The 18408-nt window shown below is 52.4% G+C and overlaps 4 protein-coding genes across 4 annotated transcripts; 2 read left to right on the plus strand and 2 right to left on the minus strand.

Moving 5' to 3' along the window:
• Positions 1-5464: 5464 nt before the first annotated feature.
• Positions 5465-6488, minus strand: FLX1 (Mitochondrial FAD carrier protein FLX1; the record flags this gene model as incomplete). Its single annotated transcript, XM_037319963.1, has 2 exons — positions 5465-6309; positions 6365-6488. 2 exons carry the CDS (start codon positions 6486-6488, stop codon positions 5465-5467), a joined length of 969 nt encoding a protein of 322 aa, XP_037181545.1.
• A 1622-nt stretch (positions 6489-8110) lies between these two features.
• sap-49 (Splicing factor 3B subunit 4) lies at positions 8111-9255 on the plus strand (the record flags this gene model as incomplete). The annotated part of the gene is made up of 2 exons (XM_037319964.1): positions 8111-8130; positions 8184-9255. 2 exons carry the CDS (start codon positions 8111-8113, stop codon positions 9253-9255), a joined length of 1092 nt encoding a protein of 363 aa, XP_037181546.1.
• An 863-nt stretch (positions 9256-10118) lies between these two features.
• urg3 lies at positions 10119-11561 on the plus strand (the record flags this gene model as incomplete). The annotated part of the gene is made up of 4 exons (XM_037319965.1): positions 10119-10274; positions 10329-10647; positions 10705-10878; positions 10933-11561. 4 exons carry the CDS (start codon positions 10119-10121, stop codon positions 11559-11561), a joined length of 1278 nt encoding a protein of 425 aa, XP_037180540.1.
• A 3397-nt stretch (positions 11562-14958) lies between these two features.
• On the minus strand, positions 14959-18387 carry CGCA056_v004711 (mRNA degradation protein pet127; the record flags this gene model as incomplete). The annotated part of the gene is made up of 1 exon (XM_037319966.1): positions 14959-18387. The coding sequence occupies one exon, from the start codon at positions 18385-18387 to the stop codon at positions 14959-14961; it is 3429 nt and encodes a 1142-aa protein (XP_037180539.1).
• Between the last annotated feature and the right edge of the window lie 21 nt (positions 18388-18408).

Raw genomic sequence — 18408 nt, forward strand, 5'->3', positions numbered from 1 at the left:
CTTTGTGTGCAGGAGAGAATGTGATATGTGACGAGAAGGCTGAGATCTGCCCTTACCAACATATGCAGCATTTTTCGCAAGCTCTTCCATTTTAATCGCGGCCCAATTTCCCAAAACAGCTATCCTCCTCCGAGCCACTCGATTTATGGGATTTCGGGGCCACAAAGCCCACGGACGCATCCCGTGCAATATCGAAATCTGACAGGTCACGGAAACGCGATCAACCGGCATGGACAGTCGATCATGTCGTGAGGTCCTTCGGAGGCACATCTCACGTCCTTCTGACTCCGAAACCCGCCCGGAGGTGGAGAGAGCGGCTTTCCCCCCCCTCTGGCTATAGCCAGGCCAAGGAGCAAATATGGCCCAGGGGCGGACGAGTTCCCAATCCACAGCGCATCCGGCGGCCGACCACGGGGCCGATTGGCAACAATCTTTGCGACGCCAAACGGACTTCTTTCTCGATGGTCTCAAATCGTCGACTTGGACCGACGGCCACACGCAGTTAGCTCTCGGACACTGACAAGTCAGAATTTGCTCGCAATAGGCTTCGCGTCCTGCGTCGTAAACCCATGGTAACGGCACCTCCATACTGGACCATCGCGTCCGATCATTCGCCTCCGATCACATCTTGCCCATCAGTCATCTCATCACCCACGTCCTCGGTTCCCCACCGCTCGACCCTCCGTCATCAGAGGGAGATCGCGATTGTAAAGCAGCCCATATGCAGATGAGGAATGACAATGCGACAATCTGATGCGCCCGAGACGCTGCAGAAAGCTCCAGCTAGGCAGGCCAAAGCGAGGAAACTAGGAAGCCTCTTTCATTTTTCCCCTCACGCTACCCTTTTTGACGATGTCATCGCGAACGGTCCCGCTATTTGACAGGCTTCTTTGGCGAGTCTCTTTTCTTTCCCTCGAATTGAACCCCGGCCGAGCGCCTAAACTTTGTCATAAACGAGCACGGCAGTACGTTATCCTGACAACGTCTTGGGTCCCTACGTTTTTTTTTCTTCTATCCCCTCTCCAGGCGGTCTGTGTTGCATGGGAACAGACACAGACAGGGCCAGGAAGGGGGAACATGACTCCTGATCATCTGGAAGAGGGCCGTTACAGATTCGTTCGTCGCGACGTTCGGGTTCCTTCCCGCGAAAAGCTTCTGTCGCACAATCACATTTTCTTTCGCGCGCGGGGGGCGAGTGCGAGGGTGGAGTTAGACGATCCGCTAGGTAGCGACGTTGTCGTTTCCGCTGGGAGCCAGCCCGCCGCCCGCTTTCCCGTCCTCGTGGCAATTCCAACGATTGCGGACACTTTTTCCCCCCTCCTTTGTGTCTTCTGGGACAGGCTGCGATGTTTGTGGGACGCCGGGACTCGGGACTCGGAGTTGTCGCCGTTGCAAGCCATTGGCTACAGCCCTGGATCAACCATATCAGATGACTCACGTTGTTCTGCGTCAATGGGCCTCCGACTTTGGAAACCCCCCAACGGCGGCGCAGCGCATGAGGACGGCTGCTGAATCTCTACTGGATTGCGCTGCTAAAATGGCAACTATCAATTACGCCCTTGATCAGTAGTCGGGAGACGGAATGGGGACTCGGAGTAGGGGTGATGCTTGTTCAGCGCCGCCCAGGTCGACGTCGAACGTCCGGCGTGGAGCCATATTGAGTTGCCCCCTACGGAGTAAAGCGGCAGTTTTGCCACGCTAGAGGCTGGACCCTTATGACGGCTTTGCGTGATTTGTTCTGGAGCCGAGCGTGGTGGGCAAGGGAGAAGGGAGCTCAGCGATCTGCGCAACCGTCATTGTATCGTGAATGGCTGGCTGGCAAGATTGAAGCTCCCAGTAGGCCGTCCAAGCCGTCCTGCGAAGCCGTTGCCCGAGCATTCCTGCCGTCCCCCAAGCATGGACACACGCACGCGGAGCAAGAAGTACATGAGGAGCAGGATCCAGAAAGTGAGGAGTCTCGGAGTCAGGTGGTCAAGGTAAGGACGTTGGGGATAGCTGCGCACATGTTGTCCTTGCCTGTCTACCTTGGGTTAGGACGGTCTCGCCCCTCACATCTCACCTTTTTTTGCGCAAAGCAAAGCCTCGTCCAAGTCTCTTCGTAGGTGGCGCCCCCGCGGAGCTTCGGATCCGCGCCGTTGAACATGCCAACAGCTGTTGGTGCCCCGCGCCCTTCTTCTTTTTTCCTCTCTTCCTCAGAGACCGTGTTGCAGGTTCTTTGGCCGTTCCTTCTTTCTTGAATGTGTCTCTCTACTAGGTACATGTCTTTACTGCTGAACATGTCTCTCTTGCCATGTCTCGAGAGGCGGCCACACGGACAGACAGGCCCAACGGGGACACAAGTCGCGGGGATAACTGGAACGAGAATGGAGGAAATGAGTGCTTGTGTAGCTTTGACTGCGTGGTCGCGCGTGTCTGAGATCGGGAGAGGAATGCTTGGGTAGCAGATCGGACTTTGGGGATTCTTACGGCTGGCTGGCGATTGATATCGCGCCGAGCTACAGTTTGGGCACACGTTGTATCTGCACCACACTCCCCTCCCCTCTCTTCCCTTCTCTCTACCTTCTCTCCATCGCTACTGGTCCAACAGTCTCGCGCTTCGCGAAACATGACGATGAAGAAGTCGTTTCTACCGCTCACAATGACGAGGTTTACAGGCCCCGACGTGGTCAGTCTCGAATCGGACGACACCCCGACCCGGGAGAATCACGACCAACCGTGACCCAAGTCAGCCAGACAGCCAGCCCCCCCAGATCTTGTGAAATGTGACAGATTCTGCCGGCTCCTGCTGGTTGCTCCTGACGCGGCGTGACTTTGACAGTTTTCGTGAGATCCTGCACTTACCCCTCCTTTCAACGCATCACTGCAGGAAGATGCCGAGAAGAGCAACAGGATCGTGATTGCTTGACTGGCCCCTTTTCTTTTCCGCCTTGTTCGTGTAACCAATATGGACCCTGCCTGCCTTTTAGGGGGCCATAGTGTGTCTGGACTCTCGTTGGGTCCGCATCTCTGGAAGCTTCCGATTCGAAGGAGCAGCCCTTCGAGGAAGATGCATTTGCGCATTAAGATGAGAAGGTGGGAGGTGCGTTGATGCATTCCCGGACGGTCATGTAATGCGGCTTTCCGCGGTGGGAGGTTTGGGGAGGGTTGCGCCGATGCGGTCTACCGTCCGATGGGAGGGACCGTTGGGGGTGGGGGTGTCTTCTGTCTTCCTCTGGGTCTCGTGTCCTTCACACCACTCCGATCACTCACGGGGACATCGCGGGCGCCGGGGAGAGGCCGGGAGGGGACGCGGTGAGAGGGTGTGCTCCTGTCTGAGTGACAAGTGAGATGGGGTGATTTTGCACGGCATTGGGCGATATAGCAGATTATGTTTTGCGTGTGAGTGGCCTCTTTGGGCTGGCTAGGTACGTGGACGTGGGCTTGGCTGGTTGGGTGTATCTCAGACGGATCATGATATCCGTCGGTCTCGGCGGCCGAGGTGATGTTTCTGCTGTGAGGAGAGGGCCATGTTTCGCACGGGGGGCTTCGAGGGGTGTGCGGGTTTGTGTGTGTGTGTCTTTCTGGTGAATCTCTTGTCTCGGAGTGGACACTGAAAAGGGTGCGCCCGCTGCTGAGCTGTGAGCGTGGGATGTACTGGATGCGCAGGTCTGTGTCCTTGGGTTTTACAGTGGTCTTCTTTTCCTTCGTGGACGAGCTCTGAATTTTGACTGGTGAGTTGTGTTTGTGGTAGTGGAGTTGGGAGAAAGGGTGATCGTGATTCGATGTTGATCTTCCTCTTCACCACCCCCTGATTTCGAGGTCATGCGTGTTGACAGCTGGCGGCTGACGGGATGTACCGCAATATCTGGGATAGATTACGGTCAAAATGAAGCGTGATAGAAGGGCCGAGAGTTGAAAAGTACTTCGTAAGCCTCGGCTGTTATTTCTCTGCGTTCTGTGGCGGTGGCCATGCTGCTACAAGCTGCTCATCGTCGAGGGTGTCAGTCATGTTTCGTCAAGAGGGCCGAGGAGATACCAAGGGTCCTTTGGATCGAAGAATAGAAGCATATGAAACGGGGGACGCTCGGGGGATTTGATTATATTAAGGACTCGGCCGTGTTTCTCCGTTGTTTCTTGGGGTTCTTGGTCGTAGCTTGGGAGAGATCCTTCTCGCCTCACTGAGTTGTAAACGGGTAATGCCGCTGTTTATATTACTAGGTTGCGTCAAGGAAATGAGAAATCTTGCATCATTATACGCACTTTTGTTCTTTTAATCTGATGACGAAGAAACCAAGACTTTGAGGCGGTTTCTTCGCTTCATCTTGCCTTGTTTCGACCTCACATCATCGCGGCTTCAGGGGGTCTCTATTTCCCCAAGGAAGTGAAGCTTTAGTGGAATGTGTCACCCATATCGCATTAAGTCAATGGTTGGCGAGCTTTTGAGAATATCGTTGAAGAACCTGGTATGCTTCGAAAGTCGGTGTGATTGACAGTCAACTATAGCAGCGTTGGGTTGCTGGGCGTTGAAGCTGCACCGGGCGGTCTATCCACGACACTGGACCACTTTGATACGTATAGCTACAATGGACCTATAAAATCATGAAGGATATTCACTCTTTGATCGAAAGCTAAACACGAAACTGGACATGGTTGATCTGATGTTCATCCTTTCGTCCCTCTAGTCCATCATCAAGATATTTCTCATGGCCTCAACTCATAAGTGTGAGATTGTGCATCAGCTGTGGTCCTAGACTGTATTTGAACCGTGGTTTGCTTTGTTTTCCGCAACTGTGAGAGCTATATTTGTTGCCGATTGGGCGCATAATCCATTGCCGACGAGTTTCACCGAGTATCGTACTGCGAATGCTTGAGAAGTTGGTGGGCAATGCAATTTTACATTTCGTTACCGCAGTCATATAATCAAGTTGGGCAGCCTCAAGGGAATGTGAGAAGAGCACATCCTGTGGCTAGCCTTTGACCGTTACTATTTATATAGACATGGTGATCGCCTCAACTCTCCCACCTCAAAGTTACGGCAGGGAGCTTTGACCTGGTATGCTGGAAGCTCGCATCAGCGTGGCGTATTGTCTGGAGCAGGTAGCAGACCACGTTTCTTGATAAGTTTACTATCGGCGGGCTCAAAAGTTTGGTTGCGCATAAGTTGAAGTGATGAATGATTTCAACTTACTCGGCTCTCCTCAGAAGCTCCTTTGAGAAATGAGCCGTCTTTGATTCCCCAACCGCGTCGCTGTTTTTCCTGCATCATGAGCAGCATCTCTTGGTTTGATGCTAGCACCGTGGAAAGACCGGCTTGATTCAAACCCTAAATCACGGTTTGGAATCATATGTTGAAGCATTGCGAGCTTCATACATGATCGAGAACGCCATCGTTGTTCACAGCCGACCTTTGGCATACGAGTCAACATCATCAAGACCAGTTTCAGACGTTGAGTGAATAGCCTTTGATTCATCGCTATCATTATAATTACTCTGCCCAGTGAGGCAAGTAGAACTTGACGTTCTCATACACAAGGAACGTAACCCATGTAGCTGGCATCACCCTAACAACACCCGGCATCAGGCCTCGATAGAAGCCCCTGAATCCCTCCTCCTGCCATATCCTCCTCACAACACCTCTGATTCCGCGTCCGAACCGCTCATCAGCATCATAGTTCTGCAGTCTGCTGCGCAGGACTTGGTAGGGGTAGGTAACAGCACCGGCCACAAGCTTCGATACTGTCGAGATGACAACGGTCGCCTCGTTGCTCAGCCGGCCCCCGTTGTCACCCTTCTGCCTCCGGCCGGCAAAGTACATTCTCTTTGCAGGCTCGTACACAGCAAACTGTACCGCGCCATGCGAAACACCGATCAAGCTCACTCCGAGTCCTCGGTAGAATCCTCTCAACCCTTCAGTCATGTACAGTTGGCGCGCCCCAGACCACATGTTGGAGTACGCGCCCACGGCGGTGCGATCAGATGATACCATGCGTGTCTTGAGCACCCAAATAGGGTTCGTCAGGACTTGAGTGAGGGCGCCCGCGAGGGCAGATGAGAGAAAGAAGTCCTGCGTGGAGAGCACCTCTTTCGTCAGACTTCGCGAGTCTGCGCCTGAGCCGTGTGAGGTCGCAAGCGGCCCGGCTTTCCAGTACGCAATGGCGCGCTCAACGCGGTTCTTAAAAAAGAAGAACGCTGACCAGCTTGAGGCGTTACCGATGAGATTAGGCGTCAGTCCGCGATAAAGGGATGCGATGGGGCGCGGGTTCTGGGTGAGACTGCGGATGAGGGAAATTGTAGTCAGGCTGGTCGAGGTTCCGGCAGTGCTTCTGTGGACTGCGAATTCTGTCAGTCTTCTGTGATTTCTGATCCCAAAAAGGGGTTTACTTACTTTGCATCCGAGTCTTGACGATATCAAGCGGATGAACCGTCAACGTCGCGACTGAGCCGGCCGAGAGTCCGGCGATGGACTCGACGAGCGCGGGTGAGAGGCCCGCATGTTTGCTGTCTGACATAGAAACGAGACCTTCCGTCACATTTCAAAATTCAGATGTAAACGTGCCTCGTGCAGTCTATCGACGCCGGCTCTCGAGGTGGAAGTCGAAGATGGTAGCTTAGAGTGAGTGAAGCTGTAGTGTGGCTGACAGCAGCTTACAAAAAATTGCTACGTCATTTTTAGCTCGCAAAATTGCGGCTCCGCCACGATAATTGGAGCTCTAGCCACAACCGACTTCTTCAACGGCTCATTGTGACGAGGGATGCAGACGTCAATGACTCTAGTTGTCACGGCAGTGTTGATGGGTGCATGTTCCAGTTTGGGCCGATCTCTTACATTCGGAAGGCTAAGAAATTACAGGCGCACATCGGACATCAATTTCGCATTACCCAACACAACGTTTTCGGCGTTGAGGCAGAAGAGCTCATCTACGGAGCGTTTCCTTTCTGCCCCACTGATCTGTTCTTCACGTTGACCTGCTTTTGAGCCTGCCCATCCTGTATCTTTGCTCTGTTGGAATGAAGCGCAGTCGACCCCTAGATCGAGTCCTTCTGGGTCTCCGACTTAGGGTCGATCGACAGGCCCCAACTCCAGATTTCTGTTCGAAAGCTCACTCCCATTGCATTGAGACCAATCCATGATACGGGAAAACGTCTGGGTCGTCAGAGAGGTTTCATTCGATTACATATCTAGTTGTACAGTTCGTCGAGGCCGTGGCCTTCTCCTCCCAAGCCTTCCAAGCCGGATATCCATGATTTCATCCCTGAAATACTGGCTTGCCTGAAGGTATTTTGCGAAAGCCTTGTATAGTACATAAAGTCGACGTCGAGCCGCTTGTCATTTAAGAGAGGGGGGACAGGAGGCTGCGAAGGGTTAGCTTTCAAGTCAGCGACAAATATCGTGAAAATAAAGCATACCGAATGAAAGGCGGGCGAGGCTCGCTGCGAGTGTAGCCTGTGGTTGGAAAGTCAGTTTCAGGTCGATGGTTATCTATCGTTCAACATGTCGTTCGTACCAAGGTAGAGGATCAAGGGAAGGTAGCCACTACAGCTCTGTCAGTAATTTGGTCAAAAGTCATGGAAATGTGATGGAAGCATACTAGTGAATGGCGACGCGGGAGATCTCAATGATCTTGCCAATGCGCTCCTGTAGAATCGATGATGAGTTTCTGTTTGATGCGACGGCATGCAAGCTGCGGGGCGCTGTAGTACCTTGGACTCTTCGGAGAGGGCGAACATATTGACGGCGGTATCAGACTTGGACGTGTGAAGTTTTGGTCTATCCGGTCAAGTCTCGTGCTCGACGGGGGTATTCGCCTGTATACGCGGGGTCTCGTCGTCGTGCGTTCGGACGGGCGATGGTGGATGCGCTGGACTGGACCTGAACTTTTTCTCAGCTGCCTCACCGGAAAATTCGCGACTCCAGTGGGGCCGGAACAACCACGCAAGCTTTCTTATCGGACCTTGCAATGCGATAAGGTACGTACCTTTTCGCAGCTCGACCGCGTTCATGTCGAGGCCAAAATTTCCAGGCTGGAGGTTGGACAACTGCTGTCATTTCGCCCAAACACACCTTTACCCACGCATTTCATCTTCTTTACCTCTGGGTTCTTGATCGCACTAGGAGTGCCAGAAAACCAAAATGGCGCAGAACAGGCATTGGTGCGTCTCGATCCAAGCGCATGGAGAAGTAAGCTAACCATCTGGTTGTGTAGGGAACAGGACAAAGATGCGACCATCTACATCGGAAACATCGACGAGCGCGCGAGCCCGGCGATGGTTTACGAGATAATGCTCCAGATGGGTCCCATTCACAACATCCACATGCCCCGCGATCGCGTCACCCAGAATCATCAAGGTTTCGGTTTCGTCGAGTTTCGCACCCCCGGAGACGCAGAGTACGCCGCGAACGTGATGAACGGTATCAAGCTATATGGCAAATCGCTGCGCGTCAACAAAGCCAGTGCCGATAAGCAAAAGCAGGCAGAAGTTGGCGCCGAGCTTTTCGTCGGTAACTTGGATCCTATGGTCGACGAAAAGATTCTGTACGACACGTTCTCGCGCTTTGGACCGCTGGTCAGCCTGCCGAAGGTTGCCAGGGAAGACAGTGGCAACTCCAAGGGTTTCGGTTTTATTTCGTACGCCGACTTCGAGAGCTCCGATGCAGCTATAGCAAACTTGCACGGACAGTACATTGCCAGCAAGGAAGTCTCGGTTCAATATGCATTCAAGAAAGACGGAAAGGGCGAGAGGCATGGTGATGCAGCGGAGCGTGAACTGGCTGCACAGGCGAAGAAGAGGAACATCGTGCCCGAGATCCAGGCAGTACCGCCAGCTTTCTTGATGAACGGGAATGGCCCTCCTGCAGGCGCCGTACCCGTTGCGCCCGCCGGTTTCGACCCCTCGAACGGTCTACCAGTTCCCGTACCTAATCCTGGGGCCCCTGCCGGATTCGCTCCCCCTCGAGGATCTGCGCAGTACAATGCGGTGCCGCCGCCGCACAATATGGGAGGACCCGGGGCCGGTCGTGGTCACGTCCTCCCGCCTCCTCCGTCCGGTCTGCCAGCACGTCCGCCCCAAGGCCAGGGTGGTTACACCAACCCTGCCGACTTCCACCCCGGCGCCCCCGGGTTCCGTCCTCCTAGCGGCGGTCCTCCGCCTCAAGGGTTCGCTGCGCCTCCGCCTAACTTTCCCGTCCCTCCTCCGGGCCAGACTGGAACTCCTCCCGCTCCTGCGGGTTTTATGCCGCCTCCGGGCTTCAACCCGCCCGGTTTCCCAAGGCGATGAATGGTTCAGGGATGTTGATCGCTTTTACCGGTATCGAGTTGCCCTCAATGGGATATCACAGTAATGCAAAGCAGGCGTTAAGGAAAGGAACATCATGGGAGTTGGTCAAAAATAGGTCGAGAACATTGCAATGGTCTGTCGTCACTTCAAATGGACGGGGTCGCCATTGCTAACAGTCGTATAGATACCTCTGGGACCATCGTAAATATTATCACGCATTGAAGTTAACAACTGGTGTCGATAGTCTATCAGTGACCGGGAACGTGTTTCTCGCTGTCTTGGCTGTTGAGTACGCTTCACTGAGAAGTTAGTCTTTGTCAAACTTGATGCAGTGACAAACTACTTAATGAAGACAGCTACGTTTGTCTGCATGGGCATGCATGCATATCCGTCGCTTTTCGGGGCTCAGCGGCGCGTGATGGTAATGCATCTTGGCCTTCGAAACGTCACTACCCCGCATTGCCAGGTCAATAACTAGTAGTAATTCCACTGTTTGCTAGGCTCATTGCAAAGGGGTCTGACTAAAAGTAATGCAATTCGAGTCAAATCACGACGTTCAATGTTGTCCCTTGATGGAGTCGCGGACCGTTCTCCTCTTTGCCCGGGGGCCACCGCCTCTTACAATCGAGATAAGCTCGTCGGAGCCTCCCGACATCCCTTGCATGCATCAGCGTTCCCAGGCCACTAGCGCACTGTTGCTAGGCATATCCCCCGCCTAAGTGGCTTAAACCAGGCCTGTCACGAGTGCTATATGAGTGCGGGGTTCCCCGGCTTACCACTGCTGCAGCGGCTGAACGACCACCTTCACACCCTCTTTGATCTCATCCAAACCTATCTCCTTTGAACATTCATCAATATTCACCATGGATTCTCAAGTCAAGTATTTGCTTTCCCTTAAGGCTGTCCGCGATCGGTCCAAGATTGTGGGAGAGGCCGCCAAGTCTGGCAAGCTGAGCCACTTTGAGGTTCGGGAAGATAAGCTGGATGAGGTTGTTGACTTCGTTGCTTCTGTGATCAAGGTAAGGGATATCCGATTCCCTCAATCTTGTCTCCAACTAATATGTCACCTTAAGCGTGACTACGGCCCAGACAAGTTTGACACCATCCCTCCTCACGGGCGCTGGCAACATTTTGAAGTCGGAGATGTGCCCCGCGTCGCCAACATCATAGAGGAGTGGAAGAAGGAGGGGTGCGACAAGACCGAAGTGACCCGTCGTCTCATCGACCTCTTCTTTGTCTCCGTACTTTTGGATGCTGGTGCAGGCGACCACTGGAGATATACAGAGCCCGGAACCGATCAAGTCTATGAGCGTAGTGAGGGAATCGCTGTAGCCAGTCTTCATATGTTCAAGTCCTTGTCTTATACCTCAGGAACCATTCCTATAGTTGATGGTAAGCACTACGGCTCTTTATTTTTCTGTATATAGAAAGCTTACATGTTTTGAATAGGCAAGGGGCTGGAGAAGCTCCAGACCGACGAGCTTGCAAAGGGCTTCCAAGTGTCTGACAGCAACCCCATGTTGGGAGTTGATTCTCGTGCGGCGCTTCTCAGGAGCTTGGGAGGCTCTTTGCTCGCTCACCCAGATGTCTTCGGAGCTGAAGGCCGCCCAGGTAACCTTGTTGGTAAGTCTCGTATCTTTTTAACTTGGATGTGACTCCTCACTAATGAAACTTTAGACTGCTTGATCAAGTCAGTCGGCGACTACGCTAAGCTCGACGTTCTCTTCCTCTGGGATACCCTCCAAGCTCTTCTTATTCCCTGCTGGCCCAAGGACCGAACGACAATCAATGGCACACCGATTGGCGACGCATGGCCTTTGAGCACTCTCAAGAACACATCCGGCAGCTCTGACCCCGCAGAGGGTATCCAACCCTTCCACAAGCTCACTCAATGGCTTACTTACTCCCTGATGGTTCCGTTCCAGAGGGTCTTGGGTTTGGATTGGACCAACGCAGACTCTCTAACCGCTCTACCAGAATACCGCAACGGCGGTCTGTTCGTCGATCTCGGTGTGCTTGTCCTGAAGAAAGACACGCTCGACCGCGGACTGATAGCATCGGGTGAAGAGCTGCCCATGTTTGATGCGGGAGACGATGTGATTGTTGAGTGGAGAGCCATGACGCTGGTGCTGATTGACAAGCTGTACGGCAAGATCCAACCCCGCATGGGTGATGGTGTTCAGCTCAGCATGGCGCAACTCCTGGAGGCTGGTACGTGGAAGTCCGGGCGTGAGGTTGCGGCGCAGCGGAGGCCGAAGACGAAGTCGAGTCCCATCATCATCAAGAGTGATGGCACTGTGTTTTAGACGACTCGCATTCATGAAATAGCCTTCCGAATGAAAATTTGAATTTCGAACTCATCAGCTGCAAGCCAACCTATGGTTGTAACAATCTCGTCTCGATCATCCCTTGTGTCAAATGATAGCTATCTCAGTTTCTTCCCAATCCTCGAAGCTTTCCACAAATTCATCAATGTCGACTCGCGTTTGATTCCTGACGACAACACCGAGCCGTCGATATACGAGCTCCTTCCCAGACACTCGCTCCAGAGCCAATAGGTATGCTCTGCCATCAATAAACCGCACAATGCTGATCAGCTGGAGCAGAAATCTCGGGGGTTCTGGGTATGTTTCGTCGTCAGGAGCATCATCTACTTCTGCAGATTCAGATATAGGAGGTGTCCATCCGGGGTCGTCAACATAGAACTCTGGAGGCTCGCACCAACCAGGTCTGGAAATGACAGGCCGTGGCTTCAAAAACTGCTCGTCCTTCTGAACAGCTTCTTCAAAGGCTATTTTGGCTACCTTGCCTCGGATCAATATCGTTCCACTGGCAACTCTTCCGTAGGCGTCGACTCCCTTTGGCACTGTAGCAGCGGACACCAAACTTGCACAAGATACTGATGTACTCCCGTCTTCAACATATATAAACTCGATTTTGGCTGGTACAGACACCCAAGACCAGCTGGGCCCAAGATATTCAGCAGGTGCATCGCTATGTGGCTTCCCTCTGCGCCTCCAAAGCAGAGATCTCAGGATATCATGTCTCCATATCCCAGCAAGGTATTGATCCGGCTCGGGAGGCTTGAAGCGATTTGCGATTCCCGATAATGCTGGCAAGCGATCCATGATGGTGGTAAATTGGCACGACGAATACTTTGCAACTGTTCCCCTCCACCAACGGTAATATCCGAAATCCGTCTCCCACCTTGTTGCATGAACGGGAGGATAGGTTGGATTTACAGTTGAGTCAGGATGAGGGAACACCCCCTGATAAAGGCTCGTCTCATATCGTGCACCCTGATGACATACCATGTACATCTGTCCTGGAGCGAAATTGAGCGTGCGACGCGAAAGGAGGCCCTCTTGGAAAATCCACCCACGGCCTTGCAGTACGGAGTTGTGGTCCGGCACTTCGGGGAATTCAGAGAGGGTGTCGCGAAGCGTCCAACCGAGGCTTTGCAGTACTGAACTACGAGCATGGTCTTCAGGTAACTCAGGGAAGGCGTCATGGAGACCACCGTGGGTAGAGGGTCGTCCTGGGTAGTACAGAGTTAGGTGCTCCTGAGCATTGCCAAGCTCATCGCGATATCGCAGCTTCGTTTGTTATGAAGTGTTCCCAAGAAACTCCCGTTCTCTCAATAAACCGGAATGAGAGTCTATTGCTGCTGTTCCCGCTATGGTCAAAACGGAGCCCTGGTAAATGGATGCCATTCGAGGACACTCAAGCTCCCAGTCTTCTGTGTCGTCCTGTACGATACACAACGAGTCGATCCACAAGTACTGGTATCCAATAGTGTGTGCCACAATAACAGCGTCTCTGAATGTTGCAGGGAGATCTAACGTCTGAATCCCTCTGCGTACGTGGCTGTGGACATTTTCCTTCCTGGTTGATGCGGTTTTCTTGTGGCCCCATCGATGGCTTAGAGTGACGTACTCGTATCTTTCCCCTTGAATTGTTTGAATTAGCCGGACCCGGTGAGCATCATTATCTATTTGCAGAAGACGTGTAGGATTCCCGCTCTGATCTGATTGTTTAGACGTGTATCTCTCTGTGCAAACGTGGTCGTCGTGATTGCAATGCGAAATCCATTGCTTAGCGAGCATCAAGTCTGGACTTTTGTCACATTTCCTGGCCATGAACCCCCCTTTTTGTAAGCTGGGGGTATTTCCTGTGTCCAGTCAGATTTGCACATCCTTGAAAGCTTGGCTTTCGGTCTGTTTCTCGGAAGAAATAACGAACGAACTTGCCTTCATCATTCCCAATTAGAAAGCCAGCTCTTTTCTCAAAGCTAAGGAATCTGAAGGAAATAGAACTGCAATCCCAGCGGTGCTTCGGATTATTAGTCTCCAGATGAGTGCGCCCATCGGACCTCTGGCGAAGCGCTCTTCTTATGACACGACCATCAATAAGGGTTGGTCCTGACGGGTGGCTCTGAATCCAGCTGTCTACTTCTTTCATGGTCTCCAGCCTGTTATCTGAGGAACTCTCCTGAAACTGGGTTAGACAGCCGGCTCTGAAAACCTGACAAAGTCTGCAGCCTCGTCCAGCTGACTGTTTTAGAGAGTCCCAGTTGTGATGTTCATATCTGAACTCGGCCAGTTCATGATCATGCACACTGGTAATTGGTAGCTGTGGGCGCAGAAGTCTCCACTCAAGCTCGCGGCAGCGTCCACAGAGATGAAAAGTGACTCTGTCAGGTGAACAGGTCGGGATTGAGATGTAAGACAGTCTTTGCCAGCTCCTGAGGAAGTTTCGTAGACGGGACGAATGCCTTGATGATTCTTGCTTATCAGACACAAGAGGACTGCTCAAGTGTTCTTGAACCTCGTCGGGTTGTGAGTCTACCGCAGGAGACATGATAGATTCGAGCATCGGACATGAAAGTCGAGAAACTCTGGTGACAGAGAGTGACTGCGTCTTCGAAAAGCCTGAATGCGGTTGAAAGATTTAAACAACGCTGAGACCAGGCTTCAAATAGGCTGGGACAGAGGTCAGCGTCAGCATCGTGCATGAACCCTTGGCGGCACCCAATCATCCGAGGCTTGGCATTACGAGCAGTGCGACGTGAGCGAAGAACATAAAGAAGTGGCGTTTAGAACGTTGGCGTGTATTGTCAACTCGGTTGGGAGGTTTCTCGCTAGTGGTTTGCGAATCAAGAAGTGAATACAAGCCCTGAACGTTCTGAAGGTAACCTGGTCTCTGAGGACCAGTGGAGCTTCAGTAGTAAAGGAGATCGCGTGGTTTTCCTCTGACTGCGCGGCTGAATTTCCTGTATACGTCATACCTAAAATTCGAATTATACCTTCGTTATAGATAGTAGTTGAAATGACGGTAGTTGAAAGGATTATCACGACAGAGACGGCGACAGCAGAGACGGCGACAGCAGAGACGGCGACAGCAGAGACGACGACAGCAGAGACGATGACAATAGGAGCGACGATGACGATACAGGTGATGACGGCGACGACAGTAAGGTAAGGTAGAGTGCACATGAGCTCATAGGAAACGTAGTCGCTCTAGCACAGCTAAAATAGAGGTCTACTCTAAAAAAGACAAACCTCCCGCAAAGACGTGTGGACGCCAAATCACGTGCGTGATGGTTAGAGATGAATAACCAGGATACATCATCATTCTCCCAGGCTTCTATTGTACAGGTGATTATATACAATGAGTTTACAAGTTTTCTTTGTCGTACATTCGCTAGGACGAGGATTGCTTCTCTTCAGTCTCCGTTTTATTTTCCTCCGCGCCGACGTCCTTAAGATCAAGAACGTTCCCTTCCTTCGACTCGTTACCATTCAGCTCCTCGTGCGGGTGCCTCCTCCACTCCTTCAAATATCCAAACGCCTCGTCGTACGTCATGACTTCATCCTTGCCGAAGACATGAACCGGCAAATCTTTCTCAATGTTGTCCTTCTCCTGGCGATATCGACGACCCTCATCACTGAACTTCTTCAGATTCCCTTTGAACATCTTGTACCACTCAGTGTCCCGGTGCTCGTCTCCCTTTTCCAGAGCTTTTCTTCGCCTGTCTTTCAGGCGCCTGTAAAGCTTCCGAGCCTGTGCCACGTCCATTTCATCGAGGGAGTACTCTAGTTGCCAATCCAGCCTCTCGGATTTGGAGACCGGACGTTCCACCACATTTCCGTTGACGGTGTTCCGCACTGTCAAGTGCATACCCAAAAGCTCATCGTCCGCATCCTCCTGTTCTTCAGGTCCGCGCTCGACAGTCTCCTGGCTTGAATGTTCTGGGCTTGTCAAGGGGTTGCTTGGAGCGTCGATCTCATCCGCTCTCGTAGTTAAACCGCTGTCTTTGGCCTTTGATTTGGCTACGAGCTCCGAGAGAATCAGTCCAAAGTTTGAAAGCTTAGAGTCGTCTGATACTGCATCTTCGTCGGTTGCTTGAATATCGTCGTACTCAGGCTTCTCATCTACGCTTAGGGCGAGGCGGAGAATGAGCTCCTTAAGACTTGTGTCGCGAGACCGGCGTGCGGCTGAATCCTGCTCCTCGACGGCGGCATCAGACTCAACGTCTTGCAGCAGCTCCGTCTCAGCTGCCTGCGCGTTTGCCTGCGCAGTCTCCGTGAGCTCATCGGTTGTGGTCGCCTTGTCTGACACACTCATTTCGCCTGCCGCATCGATTTCGACTGCCAATGACCCGCTCTCGACATTCGTGGATTTGGTTTGCTTAACATCCTTGGCGCTGCGGACCAGAACTCCGAGTAAGGCATCGACGTAAGTATCCGCTTCTTGGGGAGATCTTGCCTCTAGCAACCCGCTTTGCTGAAGAGCATCGCGAATGGCTTCGCGCACGTGGTCGACACCCAAGGCATCATCCTCGATAGCTGCATCCACCTTCTCCTGCATTTCTTCCCAGAATTCCTGGGTCTGCAGCTGTTGACTCCTATTTCCGTCCACAGCAGCCTCGACTTCTTCCTCAGCCGCCTGTTCCAATTCTGAATCTACGTCTTCAGCTTCCAGTTGCTCACGCTCTCCCTCCTGGACGAGTCCAAGAATCTCCTTCTCGTATTCGGCAATCGCTGCATGTTGAGTCGTCTGGATCTTCTCGATTTGTTCATGCGTAACAGGCTTTGCGAAGATGTACATGAGTGGAGGGTTGGTCGGCCGAGTCTCGATGTGAAGGCGGATTGAACGTCCAGGGAAACGCTTGGTGGCACGGTCTAGCACCTTATTGAGCAGGTGAAGACTAAGCTTAAACTCCAGGTCTCCGAGCTGTTTGTCCTCTGTACCGTGAAGAGCCAAGTCCATCTCCTCTAGGCTGATGTATTGGAAACCGAAGATGCGCTGAGTGTTGTGATATGCCACAAAGATACCGTCCATTCGGCCCATCCGCACTTGCAGAGAGTATTTGAGCATCGTTGACCTAATCATGTCGTAGTATTCGCGTTCAAAGGATTCCCAGTTACCGAATCGATTCCGAAGTTCGTAACCCAGACCCTTCTGGTATCCCGTGGCATCCATCCGAATGGAGATAACAGATCTAGTTTTCAAATCGAACATGCCGGTGCCAGGCAAGCGTGAATCATAAGCGTCCAGTTGTGAGCGCATGAGAAAGTCTCCGAAAGTTGTGAAGTGAAAGGCTTCTTCAGCATTCCGCTCCTCTTCCGTAATCTGATCCGAGTTCTTCTTTCTATACCTCTCAAACTCGTCTCGTGGTAGCGTTAAAAGTTTCTCCATAGACTTTCCTAGCATGCTAAGGATGCTAGCAAAATCGAATTCCTTGTCCGCGTCGATGGAGTAGACCCCATCGCGGAGATGCAGGAATGTAGCGGCTGGCGATCGCATAATTTGGGTAAAGTTGGAATTCTCAGCTCTGAAGGTCTGGCTCAAGGTCGATGCATTGATCGGCCGCCACGCAGAAAGCAGGAAGTGAAAGTGTGATAGCATCGCTGTCATGCTCGAGGTAGATCCGCAGTACCTCTTCTCCAGCTTTGAAGCAAGTCCAAACAAAGTCTGGTCTTTTGAAGAAGTGACATATTTCTTCAGCGCATTGAAGTCAAATTCGTTTATCGGCATGATGTTTGCCAGGTAGGGGTCGAAGTTGTACACTCGAGAGTGCGGATCTTGCAACTGGTAAACCCCAGGATTGAACAGGGCTCTATCAAGACCATATGACAACTTTGGTACTTCAGGCATGTCCTGCTCCACCGGTTGCAAAGCCAGCTCGTTCGCATGGACTCTTTCGACATTCAAGGGTCGCTTGGATTTCCCTTTCTTTTTAGGATCGGCCGACTTAGTGTTTCCGTCGTCGTGTGTCTTCGATGTTGGGGAACTGGTAAAAGCGCTAGATGCTGACGCATCGGCAGCCGCAAGAGCAAAGCGACCGGCCAACGATGTCAATTGCACCGCCTTTCTCTCCCCAGCTGCCTTTTGCTCCGACATTCCCTGCGATTTGGTTGAACTCTTCGGTGCCTTTGAGCCTTTTCGTGGTTTCGTTTGCGCATCTGATTCTCCAACCTCTTTCGAGCCGGCGGGCTGAGGCGAAGATGCTGTTTCGCTCGGTCGTTTCGTCAAGCTCTCGAGAGGGATCTGCTGGTTGCCCAGAACATCTTTCAGAACGTTCAAAGTGCCCTTGACCGTGGCAATCTTGGCCTTCAGCTTTTTTGTCTGTCGCACTAGCGACGCATCATAGAGAATAGGCTTCTCCCCCTTCCCGGTCGTGTCGGAGTCTTCGGGGGACTTTGTCGCCTCTCTCTGCAGGCCAGCCATCCTATTGTTGATCGAACGATAGCTTCTTTCGAGGCTCTGTAAAGATTTATAGACATCCATGATAACTTCGGGAGTCGGCTCGCCCGTGGAGACCTGCGGGGTTTGATCCGAAGTCCCTGTCTTCTTCGTTGGAGTGATTCGGCGGGGAGTCATCGGGCGGCGAGGTCCCTTGGATTTCTTCTTTGGCTTCTGCAGTTGCTCGCCGGTCGAGTCGGCCATTGCGGCTTCGGAAGCAGCTGGTGCCTGGGCATCGTCTGAGTACGTTCGGCCACCAGCAAGGGTGGCGTTCGTGAGGAAGGGAGGTCGAACTCTACATGGCGATGCTGTAGATGGTTTGCAGGACACGCAAACATGCGATACCCTGAGGCTTTGAATACGCAGACGGTTCGCACGGAACATTGCGTGGATTGTCGACGAATT

Source organism: Colletotrichum aenigma (assembly GCF_013390185.1).
Source record: "Colletotrichum aenigma strain Cg56 chromosome Unknown KSG_Cg56_contig03, whole genome shotgun sequence".
Classification (NCBI taxonomy): Eukaryota; Fungi; Ascomycota; class Sordariomycetes; order Glomerellales; family Glomerellaceae; genus Colletotrichum; species Colletotrichum aenigma.